This window comes from Balaenoptera physalus (genome assembly GCF_965194825.1).
Source record: "Balaenoptera physalus genome assembly, chromosome: 6".
NCBI classification, from domain to species: domain Eukaryota; kingdom Metazoa; phylum Chordata; class Mammalia; order Artiodactyla; family Balaenopteridae; genus Balaenoptera; species Balaenoptera physalus.
The window spans coordinates 136,946,894-136,968,915 of record NC_138885.1 but is presented as its reverse complement, the minus strand read 5'-3'; the positions used below and the strand labels follow the sequence as shown (position 1 = coordinate 136,968,915).

The 22,022-nt window shown below is 53.1% G+C and overlaps 1 protein-coding gene across 11 annotated transcripts in view; it reads left to right on the top strand.

Moving 5' to 3' along the window:
• The window catches only part of HDAC4 (histone deacetylase 4), a 291,774-nt gene that overhangs the window by 184,426 nt on the left and 85,326 nt on the right, over positions 1-22,022 (top strand). For all 11 annotated transcript variants that reach the window (XM_082466245.1, XM_082466244.1, XM_082466242.1 and 8 more), the window contains 2 exons: positions 9,882-10,032; positions 20,027-20,147. In XM_082466245.1, coding sequence (XP_082322371.1) covers positions 9,882-10,032; positions 20,027-20,147 — 272 coding nt within the window. The remainder of the gene's footprint in view (positions 1-9,881; positions 10,033-20,026; positions 20,148-22,022) is intronic.

Here is a 22,022-nt window from a genome sequence, read left to right as displayed (position 1 = left end):
AGGCTTCTTCTATCCTTAAGAAAAGTCTTGTTTTATTTTCTTCATATAAGGGCTGTAGATTTTATATTTAACTATTCTTGGGTATTTTATATATTTTCCCTTGTTATGAATAGAATGTTTCTTCATTTTATTCTCTACTTGGTCACTGTCAGTGTAGAGCTCTTGATTTCATTATTATTTGTTAGCCAACCAATGTCTAGAATTTTCTTCTTAGTCCTAAGAAATTTGTAATTGGTTATTTCATGTTCTCTAAGTAGACAATAATGTCATCTGCAAATTATAATTGTTTCCTCCCTTTTGGTCTCGATGCATTGACTAAAACTTCCGTAACCATATTGGGATCTTGGAAAGTTATCTGTAACAGCACGTGCGTGAGGGGCCCTGCCCACACCATGGACTGCGGTTGTGTGGCCGAGGCTGGACCCTGGGTGAGGGCTTGCCCTGGGTGTGAGGCTTGCAGGAGAGCTAGGCAAAGCCGGGCCTCTCCTCCCTGTGCTGGGGTCTCCCTCAGGGTTGCATGGGAAGCACCCTCTCCAGGCCTGTAACCATTTTCCTGTGGTGTCAAATCAGGCAGCCACACTCCCGGGCTGCAGAGGTAAATAAAGCAGGTGACTTCCCAAGGACAAAAGGCCTTTCCTGGGTCCTGTGTGGAGAGACCTGGCCTTTTTCTCTTAGAAGAGCTTGTTGGCAGGGTCGGTGCCGGACACAGTTTAATCATCACCTGAGCTATTTGGTAGTTTTCTAGCACTCATCAGGATTCTGATCGTTTTCATCACAGGTGAGTTTGCCCGGTTCCTTTGCCGATGCAGGCTGCTCTCTCCTGATGCCCGTCAGGTAGGATGGGGAGCGTGGAGGAGAAGCCAGCCTCTGCCTTCGTCCCCAGCAGCCGCCCAGGGACCCCGAGGGCCTGGGGCACACACACGGGGAACTTGCTCGTCCTCAGTCTCAGGGCTGTGCTCGTCCTCACCCGACGGAGCGCAGAGAAAGGTGGCTGCTCGTTTTTTTCCCTTTTCTTTATGGAAAATACTTAGTTTTTCCCTTACTCATTTTTTTTATTGTGGTAAAATTCATGTAATGTAAAACTCATCACTTGACCATTTTAAAGTGTACAATTCAATGACATTTAGTACATTTACAATATGGTACAACCATCACCGCTGTCTGGTTCCAAACCATTCTCATCGCCCCATGAAGAACCCCTGCGCTGATATCCAAGAGTTATGCCCCATTTCCACCCCACCCCCTGCCCCCCATAGCGCCTGCAACACTCATCTGCCTTCTTCTCTGAATTTGCCTGTTCTGGACATTTTATATAAATGTAATCATACAATAATGCGTAGTTTTTTGCGTCTGACTTCTGTCATAACGTTTTCGAGGTTCTTTCACGTCATAGCATGTGTCAGTACTTTATTCTTTTTTATAGCTGAATATTCCATTGTATGAATGTACCCTAATTTGTTTACCCATTCATCTATTGATGGACATTTGGGTTGTTTCCACCTTTTGGCGTTTGTGAATAGTGCTGCAGTGAACATCAGTGAACAAGTTTGGTTTAAGCAACTGTTTTCAATTCTTTGGGGTATATACGTGGGAGCCAAATTGCTGGGCCGTAAGATAACTCGGCATTTAACTCTGAGGAACCACTAAACCGCTAACTCACTTTTTTTTTAATCTCAGTAAATATACATAACGTAAAACTTGCCATCTTATCCATCTTTAAGTGTACAGTTCAGTGACATTAAGTCCATTCATATTGTTGGGCAATTATCGCCAACATCCATCTCCAGAACTTTTTTGTCCTCTCAAAAATGAAGCTCTGTCGAACAAACGTGTGGACACCAAGGGGGGAAAGTGGCGGGTGGTGGGGGTGGTGTGGGATGAATTGGGCGATTGGGATTGACAGTATGCACTGATGGGTATAAAATGGATGACTAATAAGGACCTGCTGTATAAAAAAATAAATAAAATAAAATTTAAAAATTAAAAAAAAAAAAATGAAGCTCTGTCCCCATTCAACACTCCCCCAGCCCCTCCTCCCCCAGCCCCTCCTCCCCAGCAACCACCATTCTACTTACCGTCTCTGTAATGAATGCTCTAGGGACCTCATATGAGTAGCATCGTACAGTACGTGTCTAGAACAGCCATTCTTTTTTATCTTTTTTTTTTTTATTGATTTATTTATTTGGCTGTGTTGGATCTTCGTTGCTGCGCGCAGGCTATTCTCTAGTTGCGATGAGAGGGGGCTACTCTTCGTTGCAGTGCGCGGGCTTCTCATTGTGGTGGCTTCTCTTGTTGCGGAGCACGGGCTCTAGGAGCGCGGGCTTCAGTAGTTGTGGCACATGGGCTTCAGTAGTTGTGGCTCACGGGCTGTAGAGCGCAGGCTCGGTAGTTGTGGCGCACGGGCTTAGCTGCTCCGTGGCATATGGGATCTTCCCGGACCAGGGCTCGAACCCGTGTCCCCTGCTTTGGCAGGCAGATTCTTAACCACTGTGCCACCAGGGAAGCCCTAGAACAGCCATTCTTAATGTGGGTTTAATGATAAATTTCAAGGGTTTGGTGGTCAGGGTTACGTGCCCGCAGTGGGCTTCCTAAGGTAGGCCATGTTATCTGGCAGGCACGGTCATCAGCACATGGCTCTGTTTTTAGACCCTCTGTGTGCACGCCGATGGCCTTGTCCACAGTGCGCATCAGGGTGCAAATGCAAGACAGAATCGTCCAGAACCAGGGACGCCACTGCTGCTGCCCTTTCCCGTGGCTGGCCACACGCCTGCACTGGGGACCCCTGAACCCAGACTTTCCTCTCAGTTACTTAGCTGATTTTACGTATGTACATAAAGTACTCAAATGAATGGAAACAAATCGAGTGGGTAAAAATCAGGATCACCCTATCTTTGTGAGAATATTATGTTCCACACGTTAGATGATGCCACTAAGTGGGAAAAAAATGAAATAGCTCCATTTAATTCTCTAATGTTTCCAGGGCTAGGAGAATGGGCAGCAAGCAAATCCGTCTTCGGGCTTTTCTAAGAACGTGAACCTTTGAAGAGGGATCTTGATAAGTAAACTGATGGTTAAATGTGAACACAGAAGGAATTGACCTTAGATTTAACCATCAGTCATTCTGTTGTGTTTCTAATAAAAAAAGGCAGAAGTGAGCTGGGGTAGTGAACCTCCTCTAAACCTCTTACAGACCAAATGGGGGTGGGGGTAGTGAGAAAGCACGGGGGGGCCCCAGCCCCCAGGAGTGTCCAGGAAGAGACGTCCTCTACACACATTCTCTCCCAGTGGCCAGGGCGCGGGGTCACCAGGGCCAGCTTCTTGGCACTCCATGCTTCTGGAAGCCTCTGTCCTGCTCTTTGGCACTGATGCCTCTGGGAAGGGTATGCAGAGGGAGGGTACAAACGTGTGTGAAGAGGGAGGGCCGAGCTGGGGCTGGGGTGCCCCAGGTCTGGTGAGGAACAGCAGGGGCAGGTGTGGGGGACCCCAAGTGCATGGCTGACCGCCAGCACTCACCTCGACTCTTTCCGTGGCCCGGCCTGTGTGCCCCCTGGGACTTACCTGTCCGGGGTTCTGATCAACGGTTCTCATCAGCCTTTGTTCCACTTACTAACAGCACTCTGAGCCCAGCCGTTGCTTTTTCTCAATTTCCAGTACTTACTTGTGGATTTTGGCTGTGACTGTGGCTCCATTGTGGAGAGGAGACACGAATCTTCAGAGAACGTGCTTCCGGGAGGGGTTTTAGACAGGTCCGTCCTGCCGGGACCTGGAGCCCATGGGTTCACGGGCTGTGAGTGGGCGAGGAACCTGGGGACGCTCCCGGCGTGGATGCCACCCCCGCTGTGGCTCCGAAGCAGCCAGAGTCCAAAGTCGGGGCTGAATCCCGTGACCCTGGCGCTACAGCCTCCCGTCTACACTGCACGGCGGGGGCTGGTCCTGACACGTCTGTCTGGCAAGTGCCATCCTGGGAGACGGGGGCTCACCTTCCACGGTTCCTGCTTGTGGACCAGACTGCAGGCCCCATCCTTTGGGCAGGTCTCCTCAGAATGAATCGCTTCAGATGAAAAATACTGTGTGCACATTACACTTTTTTTTTTTAAAGTTATTTATTAATTTATTTATTTTTGGCTGTGTTGGGTCTTCGTTTCTGTGCAAGGGCTTTCTCTAGTTGCGGCGAGCGGGGGCCACTCTTCATCGCGGTGCGCGGGCCTCTCACTATCGCGGCCTCTCTTGTTGCGGAGCACAGGCTCCAGACACGCAGGCTCAGTAGCTGTGGCTCACGGGCTTAGTTGCTCCACAGCATGTGGGATCTTCCCAGACCAGGGCTCGAACCCGTGTCCCCTGCATTGGCAGGCGGATTCTCAACCACTGCGCCACCAGGGAAGCCCACATTACACATTTTAAAGCATCTTGCCGGGTCGCCCTCCGGAAGAGTTCCTGCTCCTTCCAAAGCTGTATTCAGCCTGGATGTCCCTTTCCCAGGTCTCGCAGGGTATTTCCAGTCTAATGGGCAAAAACTAAAAACGATTTCCACTCTTTTATTTGCATGTCCTTTTTTACTGAAGGCTGAATTTTTGTACATTTGTGTGTGTGTGTGTGTGTGTGTGTGTGTGTGTGTGTGTGTGTGTGTATGTATAAAATCTGTTGGTGTGATTCATGCTGTCTCCGTGGACAGGAGAGAGCTTGAAGAGCTGTTTAGTTGAGTATGTGACTCTTTTCCTTGCAGGGAAACGGATAACATTGAAAGGAACCTGGTTTTATGGCACTGGGAGCCAGGCCGTCGTGTTTACTCTCTTTATTACCTGTCCCAGGTAGCTGGAGAGATGTTACCTGGGGCCGCAGCGCAGCTTCCGGGTCACCTGAGGCAACTTTTAATGAGCCTGCAGGACGCACTTAGGTTGCCATAACCCTGGTACCTGGGAAAGCGCGTGGCAGCCAAAAGCCCTGCGTCATCCCTGAACCTGTCTGTGCCTAATTCACAGGCTTACGGTCAGGAATTGCTCATAAACCCGGCACTTTGGGTTTCTAGGAAGTTGTTTATGGGCAGGTGGATGGCCTTGTTTGACCTGCTGCCCCAGGGGGCTGCCATGCAGGGCCCGGCTTTTCCTTTGCCACCAAGCATTCGTGGCACACGAGAGTGTCGTGCTTTATAAGGCGTCCTGCTCACCTTTGACTGTGCCCTCTGTGCTGTAGGCTGCCTGCAGTTGTAGAAGGGAAGGGTCGTTTTGTGTATTTCCAAAGATGGCAGCTGCAGAAGTTTGTTCTACAAAGAAAACCGTCTCTTGCGTTGGCTTGCGACATGGTTTTTATCTCATTCCTCCTCACTGGCTCTTGCTGATAGGTACACTGCCTTCGATCTGGCCCAGTACCTTCACGGGCTCGCTCAGACCTACTGTCTGCAGAGAGAAGTCAGGGGCTCAGACACAGCCTGAGTCTTCAGTCAGCCCTGAGCCACCACGGGAAGTGTGTCCCGGTGGTGGTGAGCCCATGGAGGGAAGGAGCCAGGATGCCCTGCAGACGGAGGGGACCCGCCACTGGTCTCAAGGGGATGCAGCTTCCAAGGCACCCCAGCTGGGAGGAAAACGCATGTCACACGAATGGAGACTAGGTGGTGAGGACGGAGGAAGGGGAGGCTGGCCAGGCTCTCCCTTGACCACTTTCACCCATCACTTCTCCCCTCCCCCTCCTCATTACTCCCCCCCCCTCCGTGCTCCCCTCCCCCCAGCGCTTAGCGACGTCCAGTCCGCAGCTTCCGCAGCGTCCAGAGTGCCGGGTGTCTGTGATGCCGGCCTTCCTCTTGCTGACCAGCATGTTGATTGATGGCTGACCTTTTTGTCTGTGTGGCATTTGAGTATCCAGATTTGGGTGGGAACATGAATGACACATCCAGGGGACCTTTTGATAATGCTGATGTGCCATGAGGCCAGAGGGAAGAGTGATTTTGAATGTACTGAAATGGGGGTGCCTCTTCTATTTGAGCCAGGAAATCCAGTGAGATAAAGATGGACATGGTTCCGTTTTGAGGACCCCATAGGGAAGAAGAGTTTAGTCGCAAATGGTCCCTAAAACCACGGCCAAGTAGCACACGAGCCTGGAGGTCAGCATCCAAGAGAAGATGCTCTCTATCAAAAGTGACCTCCGAGGGTCATCGGGTCTGCCCTGTACTTCCCTCAGATAGTGGTCCACATGATGCCTTAGAAGTTCCTTGACCATCTTTGAAAACCCTACACGGCCCAATACACAGCAAGCCTGTTGGGCCTTTGATGCACAGAACTTCCGGGTTCCGGTCCCAGGTGGGCGTGGCCTTCACCATGGCAGCCCCGTGTCCCCACAGCAGTCCCGGCTCTGCACTGTCCGTGCCAGGCTTTTACAGTGTCGTGCTCTGGGGCATTTTGGGGAATCAGAGTTGTGGTTTCTAATTGCTCCTTTCATTAACACTCAATGACAATGTTGTTTTTCTGGGAGTTTTGTCATCCTGTGAATTTTAATCATCAGGGTCTGGGGTGGTTGTTTCTAGTCTCTTTGTAATGACAACTGAGAGATCTCGCTTTCCTTCTGGGTTCTGGGTGAAAAGTAAATATTGTGAGACCATATTAAGCGAATTTCCACCTGCGCCTCATGTACACATTAAATGAACACTGAGCAGTTGAAAGGGAACCCGGGGCTGTACATAAGGCGATCTGGGGGTGTAGGTAATACCAAGAGGGCGAGGTTCTTCCTCCCAAGATCCGTTGTTCAGGACACGGCCTTGGCTCCCCGACCAGGCAGCCCTCTGAGTCGTCCGTCTCTGAAGGCTGGCCACACAGGTGGAATCCCAGAGCGGTGGGCAGTGGCCTGGTGACAGCCGCTGGGGGCCTTTACCCACAGACACAGCCCTGGGGCCCCCAGGCAGGATTCTCTGAATCCATACGGATCAACAAATGCTTCTTCTGGCAGAGGTACCTTCCTCGCTGTGCGACCCTGTTCTGAGAAGAGCAGGTAGTGCAGCTCTGAGTAGTGCCTCCTGGAAGAAAACTAATAATAATAAGGGACATGGTTTAGCCCCACCTCATTTACTCTTTTGTCCCAGTGGTGTCATTCGCGTTTCCTTTTAAAAGAGAAGAAAACATCACTGTCTTGAAATATATTAGCAAAGTTCTTAAGCTGATCTTATGGACACGCACAGCGACATCAGCTTGAAGGGACCGAAGCTCAGCTCGTGGTCAAACCAGATTGTATTGACTGCTGGCAGCAATGACTGCAAAATTGGGAAGCTGGCTTGGAGATCTGCTCTTGGAATTCAGCCACCCGCAAAGGCCTCTGCAACCTTCTTCCTGCCCCCGAGTTCCTGTAAGCCGGGTGTTGGGAGTGTAACTTTGTTTCCCACAGACAGCTCTCAGCAGTGGCACTCAGTGTGCAGGGACGCCGCGGGTGGGTGCTGAGCTGGCGGCCACGCCCCTGCACGCCCTGCTGCACGACGCGGTCTGGGAGCCCTGGGCCGAGGAGCAGTGTCACCCGTGGGAGGTGCAAGCTGCGGCGCGGGGTCCGGACACCGGCTCCTCTGGGTGGGCCGCGGCCGCCTCCCTCCCCCTCCCTCCTGCGCGGGTCTTGGGCTTAGCTGCACCCACCTCTCTGCCATTCTGTCCCCGTGGTCCCAGCTGGAAAGGACCCCCCCTCGCCTTCATGGCAGGGCTTGTGGGCAGGGGCTGTGGGTCCCCTGCTGCATGTGCGGGCACAGGTGTGACCAGCCCGCCCGGCTCCGTAGGGGCCCTGCCATCAGGTCCCTTCCACTGCAGCAGGGCCAGGAGGCCGGGAGGCTGGGAGGCCAGGAGGCTGGCCGTGCTGTCTGCGGAGGCTCCCAGGTGGGCCAGCGGGGCCGCAAGGAGGTGTCTGCCGTGGTCCCCGGGAGCGGCCGCAAAGCTGTTTCAGTCCTGCTGTGTGTCACACACGTGGTCCATGACGGGGAGCTCGCTCGTCGGTGAAGCGTCCTCGACGGGGAGTCCCGGGGCCTCTTGGGTGACAGATTGCCGGCTCCCCCCCAGCCCGTCCCTCCACCCGGGGACAGGGAGGGGGTGGGCCCGCCGGGCCCCCCCCACCCCGCCCTACCTTGGGCCCGCCCCCACCCCGCCCCGCCCCGCCCAGCAGCGAGGGAGACACGGGGGCCCACCTGGAAGGTGCTGTGGACGAGGGCGGCTCCACGCAGGTGGCCGGGGCGGAAGGCGTGGGCAGCCAGGCTGGCCCCACTCAGGTCCTCAGGTCCTTCCCAAGGTGGCAAGTGCGCGTGGCCGGATCCCCGGAGAGCGGGGGCAGGCGGGGGTGGGGAGACAGGCAGAGCGAGGGGCAGGTGCAGGGAGACAGAGGGAGAGAGAAGGGTAGGAGAGAGGGGGACAGAGACAGACTGAGAGGGAGAGAGAGAGAGAGAGAGAGGGATAGGCAGAGAGGGGGACAGAGGCAGCCAGCGAGGGGGGGGCGGCGATAGGCAGAGAGGGGGACAGAGACAGACTGAGAGGGAGAGAGGGGGCAGACACGGGGACGGGGGAGCCGTCGGGCGGGAGGAGGCAGCACAGACCACCCGACTGGGGGCTTTTGCTGGTCGAGGTTTGAGGAAAACCGGTGTCCGGTGTGTCGGCTTAATTGAGCCTCTTCCCGCACCCCCGGTCCGCGCTGGCCGGCTTGTTCTTTTTCACCTTTTCCAGTGCGATAAGTGACAGTGCAATTTGATTGCTGGTGAGCTTGAACCTTTGTCCCCCATTTATTTTTAACCACTTTTTGGTGAATCTCTTGGTCTTTTTGCTCACCTTCTTAGGGGCTGCTTACCATAGCCTTAGTAACTTACCACGGCCGTCTCTGTGCCACGAACACCGCAAAGAGGTTTCCTCATTCATCTTTTGCATTTAAATTTTGCTTACAGTATTCATTACGAAGGTAACTTTTTACGTTGTCAATTCTGTCATTTTTGAAAATACGTGATATCATTTACACACGACGGAACGCATGGGCCTTGAGTGTCTGCGTGCCGCGCTTCGACCGTCGTGAGGCCCTGAGCAAATGCTGTGTGTCAGACAGCCCACACCCTGGACAGCTCCCGCCTGCCTCGTCTTCCTGCCTCACCCAAGAAGCAGCCTTCTTCTGACTTTTATCACCATGTCTTAGGATTTCCTGATCCAGAACTTCGTGTAAATAGAACCTTTGCATGTTGACTCTCTTCTCTCCCGTATCCCGCAGCCCGGTCAACACTGGAGTCACTCGCTTCAGTTGTCTTGCAGCCCATGCGTGTTTTTTCCCGTCTGTGCGGTTTAATCTTTTTCATCGCTGGGTGGGATTCTCGCGCACAGACACACACTTCTGCCGCTGGGTTCACGTCTGAGGGACGCCTGGGGCGTGTCGGGCTGGGCTGCCGTGCGCACAGCTGCCACCCACAGTCCCGTGCAGGGCTTTGTGCAGATGTGTGTCCCCGTCTCTTGGGTCAGTCCTGGGCATGGGGTTGCTAGGTCTTGCGTGGGTGCGTGTTTTGCTTTGTAAGGATGGGCCAAACAATTTCCCGAAGCTGCCACACCGTTTCACACACTTCTGCGTCATTCTCCAAAAGGCATTCCCAGCGTATGAGATGGCATAAATCTTCAGGCGTATTTTCTTCTAGCAGTTCAGTCACTTTTATTTTCATTTCTGGCGTTTAGCATGGAGTGGTTAGGAGACGTCCCCGAGCAGCCCTGCTTCCTGTGCAGACTGAACGAGGTGGTCTCCTTGGAGACGCGGGCCGGGCCCAGGGCGCGAGGCCCCCACGGCCACACCAGCGCGGGGACATGCTGGGCCTCCGCTGATCTGCTCGCGTGTGTGTCTGTCTCGCCGTTCTTGTTTCGGGGCGAGGCTCTGACCATCTCTGTCTCCTCCCGCCCTGCCCGCAGCAACAGCAGGAGCTGCTGGCCGTGAAGCACCAGCAGGAGCTGCTGGAACACCAGCGGAAGCTGGAGAGGCACCGCCAGGAGCAGGAGCTGGAGAAGCGACACCGAGAGCAGAAGCTGCAGCAGCTCAAGAACAAGGAGAAGAGCAAAGAGAGTGAGTGCGTGGCAGGCGGCGGGCGGCGGGCGGCGGGGCCGGCGGGGCGGCGGGTGGCGGGGCCGGCGGGGCAGCGGACGGCGGGGCGGACAGCCCCCCCAGGCGGCTCTCCCCGCTGCCCCGTGGCCCAGGCCCCAGAAGCGGAGCCTCCGGCCGGTGTCACTCCCAGGGCTGTGTTTCCGGGCGCCCCAGCTTCAGGTCTGGTCCACAGCTTTGTCTTCACTTGGGAGCTGCAGGCGGCATTCAGCCCCACTTTTGGTTTGATTTAAGCATCTGCAAGAATGTTTGCAGACTCCTAAGAACCATAAAGCATCCCAGATGCATAGTGAGCTTCACCTGTGTGTTCAGCCTTAACTTCTTCAAAGTTGTTTTGTTTTGAGGGCGTCTGTGAGCGCCTGAACACCAGGTGGCAGCTGGTAGGACGCCCCTTGGCTGAGAGGAGACGAGATGAGCCACCTCTCAGGTTGCACGTTTGCCCTTTGACCCCAGTGTTTGCTTTCCATCGCGGCTGTGCTTGTGTGGAGACCAGCCTGGCCTGTTAGTCCTGCAGGAGACGCCCAGCTGGGTCTTAGCCAGGAGACTCTTCTGGGTGCTGTCCCCCTGGGAAAATTAGGCGGGATTCCCCACGTCAGCACGGGACAGAGAGCCTGGGGCTCGCACGAAAGGATGGGCGCAGTTCGGCATTCCATCCACAGGGTGCTGTGTCCCTCCCAGGTTGTGGCCGAACAAACACTCCCTCGTGTGTATTTGGGCCTCTTTGTTTTGATAGTTTGTCGTTTGCAGCGATACACCCAGGACCTAAGGGGGGCGAGTGAACCCACTCTCACATCCCCAGGCTCTGGTCCTTTCTGCCCGAGACCTCAGAGCTCAGGTGAACGCACTGGCCCCGTGTTAATCCTGTGTGTCAGTAAGTCAGGATGTGCATTTCTCTCCTGTGTTGGGATTTGATGTCGTAACCGTGTGGTGATTTACTCTACTGATGCTCTTGAGTGAAAATAGAAGTCTTTAGACACTTTACCAGTACATATCAACCTCGAAAAACCTCAAAAATTCTTTATCCTCAACTACTGAAAATGATTAGCCCTGCAATCAAATCCCACTAGCCTTCTAAATCTGATTCTCTGGGAATTCCTCCTCCGTTGCCGGACCCCCAGGTTGGGAAGCCTGACGTGGGCCTCAGAATCTTCTCTCTCGTGGGTGGACTTCTGTGGTATAAGTGTTCTCCAGTTTGTAACTCACCCACCCAGTGGTTATGGGATTTGGTTTTGTTGTGATTGCACCCCTCCTACCGTCTCACTGAAGCTTCTCCTTTGTCTTTGGATGTGGGGTATCTTTTTTGGTGAGTTCCAGTATCTTCCTGTCGATGACCGTTCAGCAGTTAGTTGTGATTCCAGCACTCTCGCAAGAGGTAGTGAGCGCACGTCCTTCTACTCCGCCATCTTGAACCCAGTATTTGTACGTTCTTAGTCGTTTTTATACATAAAATTAGCAGCTTTTCCAGTTATTACAGTATTTCACTCTTGAAATAAATACAATTTAAATGTATTTTCCCTTTAACTGTCTGATAGAGTCTCAATTTAGAAAGCAGGTCAGGAGAGTTTTTATTCCACGTGAAATCTAGTTTTTCTACTAGTATTTGAAAGTAATTACTAAATCTGAATGGTACATCTCGTTGGATCACGACAATTTGGTGAGATGGTGATGTGCAGGCTCAATGATGGCCCACAGTCGAGATTCCAGAAACGAGGACAGAAAGGCATCAGGAGAAGCGGAATTGCAGGTTTGGGTTGGCTGCTTGCACCTTGGTCTGTGGGCCACCTTGCGGCCCCGCAGTGGGCTGATGTGCCAGATGGGGTCCATCACACTCATGGCCCTCACTCCCCGGCCTGCTGGCTCCCATGGCATCCCCCTGCCACCCACCCAGCTGGTCCACATGCCACATTGCTCCTCACCACCAGGCTGGTTCATGCTGGTCCACACAGCCAGGCTGGTCTCACCACCACTTGCTTTGTGCTGAGGATGTGGCCAGGGTGCTGACCACACCTGAGCCTGTAGCACATGGTGTCAGGAACCACCCCCCAGTCGTGACGCACTGATCTGGAGCAGAGGACGGGTGCCTGTGCTCTCATTTCTAAAACTCCTGGGACGACTCTAAGGTGCGGTGGAGGCTGAGAACCAGGGTCGGGGTGAATGTCCCCTCTCTCGGGCTAGGGGCCCGAGCGTCTTGGAGGCTCAGTGGGCTCCCTCCATGGCTCCCATAGAAGCTGCCCCGTGGCCGACAGCACCCCGGTCCTCACAGGCGCCCTTGGGAGGGGCTCTGCTGCGGGCAGGATGGTGCATGCGGTCCAGAGCTAAGGCGCACCTGCTGAGCCCCGCGCACCTGGCCCCTGACGTGGCCCTCCTCCCTGCCCGCCCCCTGTTCCTTGCCCTCCCCTCCATGTGCCTCCTACACGTGCTTTTCTTGAGAGCAAGGGAATGGTTGTCTACAGAGGATGGAGGGTTTAGATTACTAGGGTCGGCGAGTCTCTGTGCGCCCGGCGCACCGGCAAACCCCAGTTCACCAGCTTGGTCTACAGTAGCTCCTCCTAGTTTGCCAGAAACTTCCAATAAAAGTAACGTCTTCAATCTCACAAAATATGAAAAGATTTGACTTCAGAAAACATGTTTAAAGTAAAAAACGACTTCTGCCTGCCGAGCAGGCCCTTGACGAGGCTAAGGAATGTTCTCTGCTTCCCTCCAAGCTGGTTCCAGTGGCAGCCCCGGCGGTTTTCAGCTTGTGGGTTTGGGTGGTCGGGTTTGATTATTAATAACGGACTGTGTACAGTTGGGTCCTTGGCATGCTTGCATCAGCTCTGCAGCCCTCAGAGCGTGGCCCTGAGAGAAGGCAGGCCTGGCAGGCCGCGTGCTGGACGCCGCTTGGGCTCCTGAGTGCGCGGGGCCGCACCGATGAACGAGAGTCTTGTTTGTGCAGCTTACGGAGCGTGGGGCGGGGAGGCGCGCGCGTGGCGTTCAGCATCTCCACTTTGTAAGCGTTTGAAAAGGCAGTGCAGAGCTTCCGTTGTTGAGTTTCTTGGGGTTTTTTAAAAAAATGAATTTCTTTTTGAATATTTAATCAAAAGTTTTGTTACACTTAACATTTACTGTACTTTTAATTTTAAGTAATTCTGCAGCTTTCTTGTGCTCCTTGATACCAGTTAATGCTATTGATTTGGTAGAACAGTGAATTCTTAGAGTTTATGGCAGTTTTCATCTTGTTCAGCATGAACACACATCTTTAATCAGTTTTATTTAAATTAACCGTATTTAAGACTCTAAGATACACTGTCTTTAAATTCATATCGAAAAGAAAAATCCAACGGAAGACAAGTCTTCACCCTCTGGGCAGTTTGGAACTAATACAACTACGTGTTTTTCACTGTTAGTTACAAGTACAGCCTGTTGGGGAAGAAGGTGCCATTGCTTAAGGGAAGTCGTTCACTTTGTCTAAAAAATGGCTCAAAAGGGTGGAGATAAAAGATGGAACACCAGACCCCAAGAGAAGTTCTTTGCCCCGCTTGCTGGGGAAGTCGCGCCTTCCTCAGAGGCGCAAACCTGGCAGATGTGTCCCCATTCGGGTCTGGTGTCACATGCTCCAGGGCCTCCGGGGCCGCTGAGCCCCTGGGTCTCTGCCCCCAGCAGGTGAGCCCTGCCCAGATCCCCCTTCCCCGCCTGGGCTTCCTCGAGGGCTTGTCCTCTGATCGCTCCCCCAGGGTTTTATTTACCTCTAGCCCCGCTGGCTGGTTCAGTGCTGGCACATAGTACGTTCTCTGTAAAGCCTGTCAAATGAATAAATGATCATCAACAGGAATTAATTTTTTCAAGTAAAAATTGAAAGATTTGGTATTCATTTACTGAAGGTGTTTTGTTGATGCTGGAACTTTCATTTAAAGTGGAGAAATCTTTTGAGAGATGGGTATATAACTAGAATGATGAAGATTAAAATCAGCATCTTCCGTTGTGAATTCTCTCCCTGTCAGGGAACCTTCCAGGTCATTTTATGGGGAAGGAAGTCAGGGTTTGGGGACGTGGGTTTGTTTTCCTCTGACTCCATAAGAGCCTGGCAAGGTGCACTCGCCCACCCTAGAGCTGGCCGAGGGCCACGTGTGTCCGTGGCCGCCCGGGGACTCCTCAGACACACCTCCTCCCGTGAGGGCCCTGCAGGCGGCTCAGGGGACAAGGGTACCGTCCACCTCCCAGCCCAGCAGGTGCCTTGGAGGTGCCTCAGCCCCCGCCAGGGATGGACCAGCGTCCCCCCGGACAGGGCAGCTGCCCTTGCCCGTCACTGCATTTATCGTGCGCGTGCCCTCCCTGCTGGAACTGGGCGTCTATCCTTGTCCCTTCTTGGAGCTCAGGAGCCCATGGTGTGAGCCTGGGGTGTGGCCAAAGCAGGGAGAGTGAGCTCTTCCTCAGCGTGGCCTGCGTGGTCCGCTCTGCAGGGCAAAGTGCATCCACGTTAACAGGGCTTTCTGAGCAGGTCGGGCCAGCTGACCCCCAGCTTGTTGGCTCCTGCCCCCTGAGAACCCTGCTTCTCGTCCTGCTTTGCATCATTTACTCCTTCCGGTCCTTTCAGGAGGACCTGAGGGTCAGCTCCTCGGACAGGCCCTCTGGGTCGTGGTGCCCCTCGTTGACCTCGCTCCGTCCCCGCGCTGCCAGCGCACTGGAGGCAGACACCAAGCCCCTCATTTGGCTCCCGTTTCTTTCCTGGCGGGGTTCAACCTACCTTGCCCACTCCCTGCTGTAAAGGGCCCTCTGTGCCCCCCGTTCCCTGCCTCCCACCCCCCCCCTTCTCCATTCCCTGGTTGGGAGGCACTTTGTGTTGTGACACGGTCTGCACTTTGCATATTTTGTCAAGTGTCCGCCAGCGGCTGAGAGGCCGTCAGGAATGCCAGGGGGCTGCGTGTCAGGCACGTTATACACAGATTTTAGGGTTTCTATGAGTGTGATTTTTCAGACGAGACAGACAGGCTGAAAGTATTCAGGACGGTCCAAGTCCGGCCCTGGCTGCATTTGGAGGGAACCCAGGGGCCTTGCTCGGAAGCGGAGGTGCGATTTTATACCTCCAGTCACTTCCCACCGCCTGCTCTGGTCACCCCTCCTGTGGCCCTTCGTGCCGGGTGTCGCCGGGTCTGTAACCCTGGGTCTGGCCTGCTCCGCCTGCTGGCTGGTGCACCCACACGCACAACGTCACATAACACATGGAGCTCGGGCACGCCTCCCTGCTCCAGTGATGATGAGCTGTCTCCTTGGACGCCGAGAAAGCCTGAGACAAAAGCCCGCGTGTCCCGATGGACCCTTCCAGATGTGCTCTGGACTCGGTTTAGGGCACTTTCCTTGTGCTTCCCTGGCTGCTCTAGTTCAGGTCCCTCTGCAGCGTGGAGGACCCTATCCCCAAGGGGTTTGTTCTGCCTGACCCGGAAGTCCATCATGAAACGGCCACAGTGGGATGCTGCTTTTAATGCAGACCTATTTATAGCCAGACAGAAATTCAATTTGCAAATGATAACAGATATTTGGAATTTGATAAAGGTGGCAAGAAAGATATTTCTCTAATGATATTAACAATTTATGAGCAATTTTTCAAAACATCTGTAGAGTCTCATACACCAAAATTCATTTTATACATCAGAGTGAAATGTGAAAAGATAATAATAGAAAACCACTAAATGAATGAAAATCCAACACCAGAAAAACAAGGATAAAATGAAACTGATTGTTTCCCAAACCAGTGAAAAGATCAATTCAAAGCTTCCAGGAAATGGAAAAAAATCACAATGGATAAATTAGAATAGATGCCATAAAAACAAGCACTGGAACATCTGAATTAGAAAAAACTGAGTCTTTTCCTTCCAGTGTTTGGAAAAATGCAGCTCTATCGTCTCGTGTTTCTCCTTTAGCCTTACGTAGACACCACACTCCCACAGAGCCCTTCACTCCTGACACTTCTGGTTACCAGACATGTGTAGGATTTCCCCACAACAGGCAATTCTCTGCAACACCGAGCGGGTGTCCTACAATTTCACTCAATTCTGACACTGTCTCCCCAGAGCAAGCATCAGATCTCGCAGGTTAAGGACTCAGTCCCGTTGGAAGATGAACAGCCAGATAAAGAGATACAGAGGGTGGGGTCTGGGAGGGTCCCAAGCACAGGAGACTCTGTCTCGGTGGGGTCGGGGACCCCCTCCCAGTGCGGATGTGCTCGCCAACCCGGAAGCTCTCCGAACCACGTACAGTTGGGGTTTTGTGGAGGCTTCCTCACGTGGGTATGATCAATTACGAACTCCACTTACAGCCCCTCTCCCCACTCTGAGGCATGAGGGTGGAGCTGAGAATCCCAAGCTTCTCATCAAGGCTTGGACTTCCTGGTGACCATCCCCCATCCAGGAGTCCCCATTAGAACAAGAGATGCTCCCCGTGCTTTGATCAGTTAGGAAATGGCAAGCGTTTTAGGAGCTCTGCGCCTGGACCAGGGCAGAGACCACCGTTTTCTCTTATCTCACAGCATCAGAATATAATCCACATTTTAAAGGGAAATGAGAGACCAGGACAAACCTTGCATGTACAAGCAGAACGCAGAGCCGAGAGCCAGGACTCTGGTGAGACCGAGCCTCAGAGCAACCTCACGTGGGGCTGTCCACCCTCGGTGCCCTCCCTGGCCCGTGTGGCGCTTACAGCATTAGTGCGAGGTTTAAATGTGCCGCACCTAGCACGTGCTGGCTGCCGATAAATGTATTACTGAAGAAAAGCCACACGCACCAGAGGCTACACATTTAAAGTGCACACACAGACCCACGGCAGCACCGCACACGCAACAGGAAGACTCTGAAAGAAAAGTGAGCCCAGGACGTGAAGGTGCATCACTGGAGAGAAGAACCAGTGCCCGTCCCGGTGGTTGTCAAGGACCTGGCAGAGGGATTCCGGTCAGTCTTCTCATTTGCAGCAAGTAGTACTCCTGAGTACTGATAGACAAGGGCCAGGTGGTACTCCCAAATACTATTAGAGACAGAGACATGGGTCAGGTGGTACTCCTGAATACTGTTATAGCTCGAGACATGGGTCAGGTGGTACTCCTGAATACTATTATAGCTCGAGACATGGGTCAGGTGGTACTCCTGAGTGCTACTAGATAGAAACACAGGGTGAAGTAGTACTCCTGAGTATTGATAGAGACAAGGGTCAGGTGGTACTCCTGAGTACTGATAGAGACACAGGGTCAGGTGGTACCACTGAGTACTGATAGACAAGAGTCAGCAGTCCCAAATACTATTATAGATAGAGACAAGGATCAGGTGGTACTCCTGAGTACTATTACAGATAGAGACAAGGGTCAGGTGGTACTCCTGAGTACTATTATAGATAGAGACAAGGGTCAGGTGGTACTCCTGAGTGCTACTAGATAGAAACACAGGGTGAAGTAGTACTCCTGAGTACTGATAGACAAGGACCAGGTGGTACTCCCAAATACTATTATAGATAGAGACAAGGGTCAGGTGGTACTCCTGAGTGCTACTAGATAGAAACACAGGGTGAAGTAGTACTCCTGAGTATTGATAGAGACAAGGGTCAGGTGGTACTCCTGAGTACTGATAGAGACACAGGGTCAAGTGGTACCACTGAGTACTGATAGACAAGAGTCAGCAGTCCCAAATACTATTATAGATAGAGATAAGGGTCAGGTGGTACTCCTGAGTACTATTATAGATAGAGACAAGGGTCAGGTGGTACTCCTGAGTACTATTATAGCTAGAGACATGGGTCAGGTGGTACTCCTGAGTGCTACTAGATAGAAACACAGGGTGAAGTAGTACTCCTGAGTATTGATAGAGACAAGGGTCAGGTGGTACTCCTGAGTACTGATAGAGACACAGGGTCAGGTGGTACCACTGAGTACTGATAGACAAGAGTCAGCAGTTCCAAATACTATTATAGATAGAGACAAGGGTCAGGTGGTACTCCTGAGTACTATTATAGATAGAGACATGGGTCAGGTGGTACTCCTGAGTACTGATAGAGACACAGGGCCAGGTGGTACCAGTGAGTACTGATAGACAAGAGTCAGCAGCCCCAAATACTATTATAGATAGAGACAAGGGTCAGGTGGTACTCCTGAGTACTATTAGAGACATGGGTCAAGTGGTACTCCTGAGTACTGATAGAGACACAGGGCCAGGTGGTACCACTGAGTACTGATAGACAAGAGTCAGGTGGTACTCCCGAATACTACTAGGTAGAGACGCAGGATTGGGTGATACTCCTGATTACTGATAGAGACACAGGGTCAGGTGGTACTCCCGAGTACTGACAGACAATGATCAGGTGGTACTCCTGAAGACTACTAGGTAGAGATGCAGGATCAGGTGGTACTCCAGAGAACTGATAGACAAGGGTCAGATGATACTCCCAAATACTACTAGGTAGAGACACAGGGTCAGGTGGTACTCCTGAGTACTGATAGAGACACAGGGTCAGGTGGTACTCTCGAGTACTGACAGACAAGGATCAGGTGGTACTCCCGAATACTACTATAGAGACGCAGGATTGGGTGATACTCCTGATTACTGATAGAGACACAGGGTCAGGTGGTACTCCTGGTTACTGATAGAGACACAGGGTCAGGTGATACTCCTGAGTACTGATAGACAAGGGTCAGGTGGTACTCCCGAGTACTGACAGACAAGGATCAGGTGGTACTCCTGAAGACTACTAGGTAGAGATGCAGGATCAGGTGGTACTCCAGAGTATTGATAGAGACGCAGGATGAGGTGGTACTCTTGAGTACTGATGGAGACTCAGGTTCACTGGTACTCCCGAGTACTAATAGAGGCACAGGGTACCTGCTCCTGGTCTGTGGCCCGTGGGGTTGCACTTGGTGGTCATGTATAGAGGCATTTTGGAAACCAACTTAGAAGGTGCTTCAGGGGCTGTAATATTGTTTTGTCGGATGTAGGCATTATGCGCATCTCTTCAGAGGACATAATCCTAAGCGTGGGGGGTGATATTTACTTATAAATGTTGACACGACATGGTTTCTAACAAGAACAACGAAAGGAAATGTCTAAAAACGTCTCCCAGTTGGGAAAGGGTTTTGTAAACTCTGCATCGCTCACCTTGTGAAGCGTTTTCCCTCCATTACAAATGCTGTTTGAATTCTGTGTGACAACAGGGAAAACACTCACCGCTATCTCTAATGGAAGGATGGGTCCGAAGTGCCCTGGAGTCTGATTGCAGCTCTGAGGAAAACGGATGAGGTGCCGGCAGACCTTGAGTCAGGGTGGTGGGCTTGGACTTTATTTGTGTGTGTCTGTTTCTCAAATTGGCCAGTTTTCTCTAATGGGACTGTGAACAACCGCTACGACCACCAGGAAAAAACACAGAACCCAACATTTCAGCTTTAGTCCGACTTGGTGAAATGCGCTTTGTCTCAGTAGGTGGCTGTAGGCTGGAAGGAGCAGGGACACCCCCTGACAGGGTTGGAAGGGACCCCAGCTGCCCTGCCCTGCCCTCTGCCCAGGTCCCGGGAGGCACGCCTCACCCCTGTCGCACGGGTCACAGGCACGATGCTTCAGTTTGCACAGAACCTTTTCTCTGAGGCTCTGTTCCTTCTTGCTACAGTGAGAAAGAAACCACCCTGCTGCTCCGCCTAATTCAGGACCTCCTTTTATGTAAGAATATTAGAACTTCCTTCAGCAGTGGGTTTGTGTTAGGTAGCAATAGGATTTTGTGCTGATTACCGCTGCATTTTAAATAGGATGCAATTACGTAAAATACTCCTGGGAAGAAGATCTCTTCCTTCAAGCCCTCCTGTCCTTCTCTTTTCCTTGAGATGCTCTCTGGCGTCGGCAGCGTCCTGAATGGGAATCCCACCCTCTCCGTCCCTTTCCTGCCTTTTCTGGCACGTGGTTCAGGGTCCCCCGGGGCAGAGCCTTGAATCACGCGCCTCTGCTTTCTCCCGCGCCAGGTGCTGTGGCCAGCACAGAAGTGAAGATGAAGCTACAGGAGTTTGTCCTCAATAAAAAGAAGGCGCTGGCCCACCGGAACCTGAACCACTGCATGTCCAGTGACCCTCGCTACTGGTATGGGTAAGTGGAGGGGCCGGGTCTCCCCTGCGCCCGGGTGCACGGGTGCACGGGGTCTGGGGGTAGACCGGAGTGGTGCTCAGTTCTTCACCCTGGAGGGCGTGGAATTAGAAACTCCATGAGCCAGCAGCACATGTGGTCAGACCAGAGTGGTCTGTTGGATGCACGTGGCCGTCGTCCAGGTGCGGAGGGGGCCTATCTTTAAACAAACCTTAAAGAGATGTTTGTGGGGCTAGTGCCTAACCATTATTCTTGGCTTCTCATGCAATTTTTTGGCCACAAAAAGAACCTCTTAAAAAGGAACTCTGGTCTAAATCGTCCGTGTGCACCTCCCGAATTTCTACCCGATATGTTATTGATTCCTAGGCAAGTCAAAAGCACCTGTGGTCTTTTTATTGTTTTTATACTAAGAACCCTCTCCCAGAGCCTGCGTAATTGACAGAGACCACAAAGTGCCTTGTTCGTGCTCAGAACTGAAAGCCAAAGAAGTCTTTAGCTTTGTGGCCAGGATGCCCGTGTGCTGGGGGACTTCCCTCTGGGCCCGTGCGCGGCTCAGCGGGGCTGGTGGTTGACACATGCCGAGTTGGAAGTGGAATGACAAAGTTATGTGGCTTTAAACCATGGTCAAAGGTGCCTCAGAGTTTTGCTTTGAATATACTTTTCTACAACTTTGAAGGGTTTTTTTTTGTTCTGGAAGAAACCTCATAGGGTAGTTTTCGTAAATGAAAATGTGATTATCATTAATTCATTGGGGGGAAAATGTTGCTCTTCTGGAGCCCCCAGATGGACACCAGTTTTGCTAAAATGCTGCCAGATCCCACTGGAATGAACCCATTTGTGTCAGTAGATGACGCTGGTTCTCGTGGTACAGCACGGAAGGCATTTCTGTTCCAAGGCCGTCTCTGCTCTGAGTGTCTGCAGCCGCTCGTGCCACACCGACGCTCAGGCCGCATGCACGCGAGCAGGTGCTGTCCCTGCCGTTCAGCCAGTGACACGACTCGCCCAGAGCAGAGGCGGCAGCTGTGGTCCCCAAAAAGCCGTTCACAGCAGCCACGTGCCCCGGAGCGATGGAGAGTTCTGGGGCAGCACACCTGGGGACCCCACGACGTGGCGGCACCGATCTGTGGTCTCCCCACTAGTGACCGCCCCCTGGGTGTTGCAGTGGGAAAGCTCCATTTCCCCCCTTTGGGCGGTGGGTTGCCAGGCAGATGCCCTGCAGCGTAGTAGGTCAGGTGGGGCGGGAGGAGAAGCCGGGCGGGCGGGGCGAGTGAGGATGTGGGGACCGCCCAGGAGTAGCCTGGTAGGGCAGGGGTAGGGAGGTGCTCCTAGATCCTCCATGGGGAGGGGATGTGATCTGAGGGTCGGGAAGTGCCAGGAGCCATTTCAGGAGAGGGCCTGTCCCGGGGAGGCGAGACCAGCTGGGGGGGCTTCGGGAGCAGCAGTAAGAGCGCTGTGGGCCCAAAGGAGGTTGGGTGGTGAGAGCAGAGGTCATGGTCGACCACACTGGGGTCTTCGGACAGTGGCCCCAGCGACGTGAAGAGAAGATCGGGGCGGCCGGTGCCAGGACCCCCCGTGAGTGGTGGGGTGGGGTGTCCAGCCTGGCAGGAATAGAGGCCGTGATGATGTGCTTGTACCTGACGGGGAGGACGGAGCCCGCAGGATGGGAAAGCGCTGGGGGCTGCCGGGGAGGGGTGGTCTCCGCAGAGCTGCACGTGCCAAGAGGTTGGAAGGGAGGAAGGGCTTTGGGGAGGAGGGGTCAGCAAGGAGCACCTGGGAGCCGAGAAGGGGCAGGTGGGGGCATGCAGGGCGGCTAGGCCTGGGGGCAGGGTGCCAGAGGGGCTGACACGCCGCTCCCTGGTGAGCAGGGCGGCTGAGACC